Raw genomic sequence first — 10,919 nt, 5'->3', positions numbered from 1 at the left:
CAACTCAAGTTTCCAAAACCAATGTATTGGTTTACTTGAATCACTTGAATCAATTGGCCCAAGATTGTTCTATTTTAGTCAAAGGTATGAAATTCGAGTCCATAAGAATATAAGTGTATTGAATACTTGGTTGCTAGGATTTTATCGTCTATATATGATAGTTCTACCTAAATGAAATAAGATTACCTTTCATGAATGATACATGTGGTTGAGAACAATAAAAAAAGGCAATATGTTAGTTCAAGTGGAAGAATTTGAGTCCTTAAAAAAGTAATTGTTGGTTTGGTCAAATAGCTATGCATACAAAGAGAACAAAGGATCCAAGGTTGACTTTAACCTTTAGTAATGTCTTTTACTTATCATTAGATTGAAGATACTATAGTTTACAATTTAATCAAAGTTTGAGTTAGTTTATGATCGAGCCAGACGAAGAATTTGTTGAACTACATTAAGTAAACTTTTTACTTGACATAAGTGAGACTATTGGATGCCAGATGACAAGTGTGTACCATATATGATCGGGCCATTTCGGCCTAAGATCTTTTCAGAGGGCTTTTAAGGGTCTGTTTGTAAGTTAAGTTTTTGAGAAGAATGAAAGAAAAGAGAAGACACATGAGATATGAAATACACTTCTGAGATAACTCTAAAGCCTTCATTTCCCTCCAAAATTTAACTTGCAAACAAACCCTAAAAATCTAACCACATATGTTAATAAGATTGGTGGCTATAATTGGGCTTAAACCAAAAAAGAAAAGAAGTACCAAAAAGTGATGGCCCAAATACAATTGGACAAAGCCCATAACGACGACGTTTAGGTCTCATCTTCCTCACTCCTTTCTTACTCCTCACTCAGCATTCACCAAACCATCACCTTCATTCATGGTTAGTTCTCTCTCTCTCTCTCTCTCTCTCTCTATATATATATATATATATATATATATCTATTTTCAATCATAATTGTTATTATTATTCACAACTATTTTCGTTATGCTTTAATACTAGTTACTTCGTTCTTCCCAGATATTCAAAACATTGTTTTTCCAATTAAATTTTCGATTTATCCTTTTCTGAATTACGTTTAGCAACGTGCTTTTCTTTTTAATTCATTTTTAAAAAAAAATTATGCATTCTTGAGAAATTTGAGTCTAATTGCCTTTCCATCGAATGGATAGATACTTAGATTATTGGGGTTTAGGGTTTAGGGTTTAGGGCTTTGTTGCATTGCAGATTCGAATATTTATCTCTCAAAGTTTGATTAGTTATGTTTGTTACAATGTGATAGTTTTAATCACATGCAATTAAAGGCTTGTTTCTTCTGGCTTGGAAAAAGTGACTCTAAGTTGGCAAAAGTGATTTTTTAGAAGCTGGAAAAATGTAGCTTCTCAAAAAGCTGTATTTCACATTTTCCTGTAAAAGCTCAACAAAATAATTGTTCAAGTGTCAGAAGTTTCTCTCTCTTTAATCTAGCTCTGTTAGTCACATTCTCATGGTTTTCGGGCACATTTTGTTAAACAACCTAATTAAGCTCTTAATCAATAAGCTCAGTTGAAATAAGCTATAAATAGCTTACTTTCATAAGCTTCTTTGGTAAGCTTATTGAAATCAATTAAAAAGAACTTATAGGAGGGTCATAGGCTACTTTAGTGAGCTATTTTATTAAAATTATTTTCATAAGCTGTTCATATCAACCCAAAATAGCTCTTCCAAATGCTCCCTTAATTACATGCAATTAAGATGATAAGCATGTGGAGTATAGTTTGTACATTGTAAATATAGACTTCAAACTTGTTCTGAACATAACACTTGTGGAAGGTATGAATATTAATTGCTTTTTATGCCCAACAATTGACTCTTTGTTTTAACAGGTGTGCACGAACATGGAATGCTTTTTGTAACACGTCCTTGGAACATTGCTGCCAATTCTTGGATCTCTTTTTAACGTCTGAAGCATCTTCTGAGCAAAGGTGATGGGTCAAGTAAGGGATCCTCAAGTGTTTTTAGATGTCTCAATTGATGGGGGCCCTGTGGAAAGAATTGTTATCCAGGTAATAAGAAAAGCAAACATTTTCTTCGTTACTGTCTCATTTACATATTCTCTATTTGAAAGGATACATGAAGCTTGCCTCAACTTTCTAGATTGTTCTGAATGTTCTCTTTTGAAATGGTGCAGCTTTTTGCCAGTACAGTTCCTAAGACAGCAGAGAATTTCCGGGCACTCTGCACAGGTATCTTCACATTGTCCAAATTTCTGTCATTTACCATCGTGCTCTTTTTTAGTAGTTTGATTATTACTTGGAGAGCACTTCCTTTGAGTATTGTTAGACGGGTGGAGCTTCTTGTTGACCAAACACTTTTGGTTCAGCCTTACATTGACACTAGTTTGATTGGGGTCATGAAGTTATCTGCTTGCTGAATCTATTGCCCCACACTGCTCAACATAAGGGCAAAGTTCCTTCTTTTCATAGGACCCTGTTCCCCCTGGTACCTTTGTGTATGGATGGGAGTGGAGATTTGAATTTGAATATTTATATTAGTATGAAATTGGTATTTTGTTTAAATTGTTATCCTCCAACTTTAGTGGACTGGCAAGAAAGTCATTATCCTAATTTCTATGAAATGGCGTACAAGTCAATGCTTGCTAAATAGAAAAATAAAATGCATTCTTACTGACTTTTACTATAATTGTGCTGTCTTGTGTTTGTAGGTGAGAAAGGCATTGGGGAATCAACTAGGAAACCTTTGCATTATAAAGGAACAAGTTTTCATCGTATAATTAAAGGTTTTATGGCTCAAGTAAGATTCTTGTCATGAGTGTTTTGTTCATGTCATAGGCTAATCATGTAGGAAAAAACTTATCATCTTGCATGTGAGTACTATGTCTAAGTATACAGTTAGCCAGTCACAACCTTGTACTCATAAATTATGTTTATGAAGTTCCCTGCTGCAGTGAGAGTGCCACCATAACTTTTGGAGTTCGATTTTGCCTTTTCAGATTTACTTTATTTATGGTTTACTGATCGAGTAATTTTTTATTTGAATTCTTTCATTTCAAGATCTGATAATTCATAAATTTTTGTTCTCATGTCTTGACAGGGTGGTGATTTTTCAAAGGGCAATGGTATGCTTTTTGTTTCTGCGGTTTACCCAATTTGATTTGTGGATTTCCTTTTTGACTTCTTTATCCTTTACCAAGAACTACATTTGACTGGTTTACAGGTACTGGGGGAGAAAGTATATATGGAGGAAAGTTTGCAGGTAAGTTTGCTTTCTATTTCCTATAATAGGTCGATTCCATAAATTTGACCTTCGAAAAAATAAAATATTTTGTACATACACGGTTAACTGCTTTCGTGGCTAGTCATTTGAGCAACATACAAGTAACCTTTCTTTGCAGATGAAAATTTCAAACTTACACATGATGGACCTGGTTTTCTTTCTATGGCTAATAGTGGTCCTAACACAAATGGGTCTCAGTTCTTTATTATCTTCAAGCGCCAGCCTCATCTTGATGGGTAAATAAGCTTTGCATGTTTTCCCCCAAAATTTGATGTGTTTCAGTCATACATACTGCACACAATTCTTACTGTGCAATCTGCATTTCTTATTTCTTCTTTTTATTGCCTCAAAATTTTGTGCTAAGGTTTCATGTTTTCACGTTGTCAATGTTCTTAGTGCAAGCTTGTTTTTACTTTTCATTTGATCCAAAAGTTTGAGTTTCTGATGTCAAAACTTTTGCATATCAAGTGGTGGGGTTTCTTATGCAAGTCTTCTGCATAATATTGCAGGAAACATGTTGTTTTTGGAAAAGTTGTCCTGGGAATTGACGTTCTAAAGAAAATTGAGCTGGTGGGAACGTCTGATGGGAAGCCTATCCACCCAGTTAAAATTACTGATTGTGGTGAAATATCTGAAACAAAAATTCAGCATATAGTTGAGAAGGAAAAAGGTACTTGTGATAGGGATAAATATTCATGATTGTAATTTCTTGTTGCTTGTATATGCTGCAATGTGTAATTGTCTGTAACATGTGAATTTATTTTCATTTTAGGGAAACAGAGGAAATCAGAAAAACCTCTTACTTCTGATGATAGTTCTGACAAAAAAACAAGGGGAAAAAGACAAAAATCTTCCAGGGTTGTGAGGAAAAGGAGGAGACACTCAACATCTGATAGTGACAGTGATAGCGGTAGTGATAGTTACTCCTCAGATTCTGAGTCAGATTCAGCTTCGGGTTCTGAATCAGATTCGAGTTCCTCTAGTTATGGGAAACCCCGGAAAAGGAAAAGAAATAAGCGCACAAACAGGAAAAAGAAGAAATATGGGCGAAAGAGAAGCCAGCACAGTAGAAATAGAAGATCAAGACACAAGTCCAGAAGGTATGAATATTACTAGCCTTTAGCATGGCCTTTTTTCCGTAGTATTCCTCTGCAAGAATTTGTTTGATGTCTGCTTCAATTAAATATATGCACTTGTTTCAGGAGTTCGGAGAGTTCAAGTGATTCAGAAAGTGAGAGTTCTGATGCTAGTAGCAGTAGTTCTGATGATGAGAAAGCTAAACGTCATGACTCTCGTCGTAAGTCATGGGCTGATGATAAGCCAAAAAGAACTCTAGGTTTGCTACATTATACATATAGAATTTTTGTGCGAATGATAATATGATACATAATATTCGTGTCTAAGCTAATAGCTACTCATGCTACAGACACAGGAAAGCAATCTTCTAACCCTCCCCCACAAAGTCAAACTATTCCAGAAAGTGTCGATCCCAAGGTTAGAGAAACTGTAGACAAGCAATCACATGAAGAAGGTGAATTGTCTCCAGAAAATGGTGCATTTAACAATAATGGGCATGATACTGAAGCCAAGTTTATTAAACCTTCTAAGCAAAGCACTTATTCAGATGATTCAGATCATAACAGGTTTCACCTCTTGCCTTTTTTAGTATCTAATTACTAATCATCTTATAATTTACCTTTTTCTTTAATTTAATTGTCAACTTCATCTTGGAATTTAAATACATTGTATTACATATCGTATTTACAGTTGTGCTTAGTTTTTCTGATATCTTATTTATCAGAGGTGCAAGTCCTGCTAGGAAGTTTGATGACTCAAACCAAGGACATGCCTTATTGTCCAGTCCTGTCCGCAAAGTATCTGAACCTGCTGCTGCCACAAAACCTAGTCAGGACTTTTCAAAAAGTCCTTCACCAAACGGCACGCCGAAGCGTATCAAAAAAGGACGCGGCTTTACTGAGCGCTTTGCATTTGCACGAAGATACCGTACACCATCTCCAGAACGATCTCCCCGTCCATATCGTTACGGTGATAGAAATATAAGGAGGAACTTTGATAGGTATGTCTCTACTATTTTGCTTATCTATGTTCTTCGAAATACTGTTGGTTAGTGTTCTGACATGTCAAATGTGTATTTGAAGAAATACGAGCTACAGAAGTTATTCTGAGCGCTCACCACCAAGACGTTTTCGAAGCCCACCTAGGGGCAGGGGCCGTCCAAGGTTCTTCCTCTGTCTCAATTTGTTTGAATATGTTTTGTAGTTAGCTCTTGTCACTTCCTCATCCTTGCTTACATAAACTGATCATAATGATTTATAATTGATGCCAAATTCTATATTTATGCATACCTCATTGTGTTTGTTGCTCCTATAATTTTTAAGTACCTGAAAAGTAAGAGTAGTACATCCATGATCTTAATTAATTGCATATGCTTGTCTTTTTAGCTACCAAAGCAGGAGAAGCCGAAGTAGGAGCATCTCCCATAGTCCAGTGCGTGGCCGATTTAGAGACCGTGAACGCAGCCGGAGTCCAAAGCGCAGTCTTAGTCCAGAAGACAGGCGGCCTCCTATAAGTGACAGACTAAAATCTCGACTTGGTCCTCAGAGCGAGAGACAGTCTCCAGTCAAAAGAAGATCAAGGTCCAATTCCAGGAGCAATGGCTCTCCGCCCTCCAGATCCCCAGACGTGACACTACAAAAGCGTTATGATAAAAGAACTTCTGTATCTCGTAGCAGGTCAAGATCCAGTTCTCCATCTGGGCAAAAGGGTTTAGTTTCTTATGGAGATGCCAGTCCTGATTCTGGTGGGAGGTAGGTATCATGCTCTGCCTATACCGAATGAGGTTTATTTGGGTAATGAACTGTTAATTAAGTTCTGCCATGTAGTCTGAGTTCATGATCAGAACTTTTTTCTACTATTTTGTTAGTTATTTACATGGTACTGATTGAACTACATGACAATGTGAAACTTTTCATGTATTTGATCTCTTTGCAACAATTTGAAAATGGTTTTGGAGTTGTTCACAATGTTAGTCTCATTCCATTATGCACTGAGTGTATATGGCATCGAAACAAATTTCACACATCCTTTTATTTACATTAGCTTGTGTGTTTTCCTTTGTATATAGTTTTTTTTATTGTATTAGAAAATTAGCCATAAGAGTTATGTTAAGATCTTATTCCCTAGAAGAAATTTGGATTGAACCATCTTAAACATTATTCATAATAGCAGTTTAGCTGGAAAAGATCCTACAAATACATATTAAAGAAATAATATATGAATGTGCATGAACTATGGAATATGAACAATATATGAATTGATGATGATTGCAGCCATGGATGAAGTTGTAACACACGTGAGAGTGGGCTAATAATATCTATGATAAAGGTTAAAGGGCACCGCTTTCAGCCACATGAATGAATCATGGCTACGACTCCCAAACTATTTCAAATGGGAAACACATTTGCCCCATTCAACCATTTTTCTAGACAATTGTGCATACATATATCTTTTTCTTCTCTTTAGGTTATTTAGTTCTTCTATACTCACTGTTCTATCCCACTATTTTTTCTACCCTTTTAAAGATATGATTGTTTCTTATTGATAGTAAAGATAGTGATATAGGATAGTAAGTATAAAATATTTCTAACATTTCTATTCTATGATCAAAAGGCATGTGAATGTTCCGGAGATCCTGTTAAAGTTAGTTTTGGATATCCCAACTTTGACTCTTTATTTTCTATTAGATCATGCTTATACAATAGAACCAAATTATATCATTACTGAACTTGAATTGGGTCAAATAATAATATTATATAATTACATAATTTTCTCAGAATCAATCTTAATAATACAAATTTATTTTAACTTAACCAAATATTTAGGTGAGATATACTTCAGTGCCTCTAGCTTGATTGAGTAACTAGGTAAATAGATAATGACTTTATAGGATACCAATTAATAGTGAAAATAATTAAATATTGCTACAATGACTAGCCTAAAAGACTATCCAAAGATAAATGAATTCATGGAACAAAAATTAGAACATATATGCATGAAAAGAACCAAGATATATTCATGAGAATTTAATAATGGAAGAATCTCAGTCTTCAAAGTGGTCCAACACATTGAAGGAAAATGATTATATGCTTACCTTTTAAAGGAAATTAATATTTGCACTCAAAATGGTTGCTTCCACTAAATGGGGTACATATATTCAGGCTTTATGGATATATATCTATATGACAGCGATTAGTGAGGTTTGCAAATAATAATTTAACTTTATCATATGTTTCCCTTGCCTTCTATTCTTCATATTTATGCATTAAAAAGTTACATTAAAAGATTATTCATATGAACATCTTATGTACCATGCAAAATATAAAAGGTTTGTGTCACTTATATATTAATAATTTACCTAATATCTATACATTGTTGGTGTTATTAGAATTTGTGATTTTTGAGATAAGGAAATTGTAGTAAATAGTGAATAGTGAGTTGGGTACTTTTTGGGGAATTGATGTGATTATGAATCTTTATGCTGACGTAAGCCTATGTCTTTCTGATATGCAGCTAAAAGTTGTATATAAAATCTAAAGTAAGAATATGCAGATCAATCATAATTTCATTTTCTCATAGCTATTGCACTCATCAGATATACCTTTTGCACCTATTGAGAGGATTTGGTATCTTCAGCTTAGGCTTACCAATGTTATTGTGTTATTCGATTTATTATGAGTTGTTTTTTACCAAAAAAATATTTAATAATTAAATTTTTAAATTAAATATATGTTTCAACCAATTATAGTTCATAACATATAAAATGGTATGAAGCGTGAGATAATAGATATGTTTCATTGTGTATGTGAGACAATAGATGTCTTTGCTTGCAAATAGCAATATTTTGTTAACAAATTTAATTAATAATTAATGGTTACATATTTTTATAAGCAAAACTTCATTTATAAGGACCAGGGTTGCTATCCCATGTACAATGTTAATTTGGAATAATAAAGGGGAATAATTTGGACTAAATTAAATAAATATATCTCAAATATCTTTATCAAACAATAACAACTATAACATGAAACTCGAACCCACAATGACAAACTCTTCTCGTGTTGAATGCATAAAAATAAAGTTGATGTATTGAAATACTAGCAAACGAAGTAGAAAGCAAACTATTGAGATAAATGGAACACCTTCATAGTTCATACACATAACGTATGTGGAAATTAGTGCATTCAATTCCAATCCCGAAAAAATCCACCATTGAGTGAGTTTATGAGATTTTCACCATTGAGTGAGATTAGAGAGGTCCTACTCCTAGTCATGTACTACAAATATTGCACTTCATCTTTCTAATACGGTGTGATCGACAAATATCATATAATATTTATTTGCGAGTTAAATTTTAGAAGAAAAAAAATGAATAATAAAACATTTTAGAGTCATTAAATAGACTTGTAAGAGTCTTTATTTTCTTCTCATTCCAAAACTCAACTTGTCTAAACGAACATTGAAGATATCATTGTAATCATAATTTTAATAACATGCATGGATGTTTTTTGTATCAAGAAGATGGACTTTTACTTCTCAAGTTGTGAAGACTACTTTTGTATGTTTAAATTGGGAGTTGTCATTATTCTTCATTTTTTTCCTCTTCAATTTTTTGATTATGGTATTTGTTTGTATATACTTTGCTAAGTAGCCATTTTATATAAAGAAAAGGAGGAAATTGATTGTTTTTGAACATATATGTTGGTCCTTTTGAACATATGTGATTCTGAATTTAATCAAATAATGTAAGCGGTTAAGGGTATGTGTCCTATAGAGCAAACAAAATCTATGATAAGAGTGTATTGAGAATAATAGAATTTAATTACGTTAACATATACACACATTCTCTCGTGTAACATAATAGCATAGCCACGTTAGATTTCGTTAGTTTATAAGTTTAGTGATGAAGCGGTCACTACTGACTACTTAACCACCGCTTTTGACTCGCTGCTTCACCGATCTTCTTTCTTCAAATATCATATTCATGAAATTATAATAAATGGTGTTAGTTCAAGTGGTATATATTTGATTCTCCTTAAGAAAAGTCTTGGGTTCAAATCTTGTGGATGAAAAAATATTTACTGAGAGAGTTAACCCCACATACTTGTGGATATTCTCAGCTCAAATAGGATTACCAAAAGTACGAGAATACATGTGAGAATCCAAAAAATTATTCAGAAAACTATCTCATTATTATCAATTACAAAGGAAATACATAAAATCAAATTACCATTTTTTAAGATTCTGCATGAACACTTGCAAAATTATATTCTTTGAAAGAAAAATAATCATGACTCACATTCAAAAAGTTAATAAATAATCAGGTCAGGTTAGACTTTGCCTTAAAATATGTTAACTTGTTTAATTTTTTTCAAAGCCTAAGTCTAACCTATTTAAAAATTTGGCCTAATCTGTTAGCCTATTTAAATGTCTATTATACTATATTATATTGAAATAGATGATCATGTATATATTTAAATAACTAATATGCATACTTTTAAATAGATTTTTATAACCCTAACAATTAAATTATATTTTTGTATACATTTTTATATTAAAATTATATATATATATATAACATTATATAATATAACTAAATAGGTCAGTCTGTTAGGTTTAATAGGCCATTTGGATGGCCTAAAGCCTGACTTGTTAAACTAAATAGACTTTTCAAAAAGTCTGAGTCTGACCTATTTATGAAAAAAGTCTGGCATGACCTAGTCTGTTATAGGCCAGATAATAGGTCACTGGTAGGCGGTGATCTGTTTTCACCCCTACTAGTAACCATAGATAATAAAATATATAAAAGGTATAACTTGTCTATTTAAAAGCTTAAATCTCCTCTTATTTGTAATCACCAAACAGTGTACAAGACTAAGTCAATACTCTATCAAAAATGTAAGGTAGTGTTGTGAAACAAGGTGTAACCCTCTCCTCCACATACATGTAAGATCCAATCGAGTAGGGGCTATCCAAGTGGAGGTGCTTGTTGGGCTTTTGTGTGCAAAAAAGCATACCAAACATGTCCCTAAACAATTGGCATTTCATAGAGAATAAGAATCTCTTTTAACTATGTCCCAAATCTTATCTTGCACTAATATAATAAACCAAAAATAGAAAAAAATAATTAATGTTTAATATTTTAATTAACATAAAATATTTTCATGACATAAATTTTTTGGTACTACTAAGGGTATTTCTCACTTTTTTGGATAAAGAACTACTTTCTTTCGGAGTTCGTAACTACTCATTCCAACAGGTGTCCATCCTAAGAATCAAATACTCAAACCATGGTGATACAGTGGGGCATTACACTACCTTCATGATATGTTTTTGGTTTCCCACAAGTATCTTTGCACTGGTCGCAATCTTGTTTGAGTCGGGAACATCCACAGGTACGTGTCTAACTCTCCAACGGACATTTTTTCATCCACAAAACTCGAACCCAAAAACTTATTTAAAAGAAATCAAACATATACCACTTGAATCAACATCATTTGGTCTTCATGACATAATTTGAAACAATATATTTATATTCTTGATAGAAAGTAAAGGAGAAAAGTATA

At 33.1% G+C, this 10,919-nt stretch overlaps 1 protein-coding gene across 4 annotated transcripts; it reads left to right on the top strand.

Annotated features, from left to right (window-relative positions):
* Positions 778-6,317, top strand: LOC109357136 (peptidyl-prolyl cis-trans isomerase CYP63). Of its 4 annotated transcripts, none has more exons than XM_019600885.1 (14): positions 778-882; positions 1,866-2,045; positions 2,171-2,225; positions 2,705-2,793; positions 3,094-3,118; positions 3,217-3,255; positions 3,395-3,512; positions 3,786-3,946; positions 4,049-4,376; positions 4,479-4,573; positions 4,703-4,919; positions 5,078-5,353; positions 5,436-5,516; positions 5,739-6,317. In XM_019600885.1, exons 2-14 carry the CDS (start codon positions 1,968-1,970, stop codon positions 6,106-6,108), a joined length of 1,932 nt encoding a protein of 643 aa, XP_019456430.1. In that variant the 5' UTR covers positions 778-882; positions 1,866-1,967; the 3' UTR covers positions 6,109-6,317. The 4 variants fall into 4 exon arrangements, with proteins under 4 accessions (XP_019456430.1, XP_019456429.1, XP_019456428.1 ...); XM_019600884.1 differs by having other exon boundaries at positions 4,479-4,612; positions 5,751-6,317; XM_019600883.1 differs by having other exon boundaries at positions 4,479-4,612; positions 5,748-6,317.

This window comes from Lupinus angustifolius, chromosome LG09 (assembly GCF_001865875.1).
Source record: "Lupinus angustifolius cultivar Tanjil chromosome LG09, LupAngTanjil_v1.0, whole genome shotgun sequence".
NCBI classification, from domain to species: domain Eukaryota; kingdom Viridiplantae; phylum Streptophyta; class Magnoliopsida; order Fabales; family Fabaceae; genus Lupinus; species Lupinus angustifolius.
The sequence above is the reverse complement of the archived record's forward strand: the minus strand, read 5'-3'. Positions and strand labels throughout refer to the sequence as shown.

Bases quoted from the DNA above. Each gene is read 5' to 3' on its own strand.
- LOC109357136 (XM_019600882.1), top strand. From the start codon at position 1,968: ATGGGTCAAGTAAGGGATCCTCAAGTGTTTTTAGATGTCTCAATTGAT. The intron at 3,513-3,785 runs GTAAATAAGCTT...ATAATATTGCAG, and splicing joins CGCCAGCCTCATCTTGATGG to GAAACATGTTGTTTTTGGAA. The intron at 5,354-5,435 runs GTATGTCTCTAC...GTGTATTTGAAG, and splicing joins ATAAGGAGGAACTTTGATAG to AAATACGAGCTACAGAAGTT.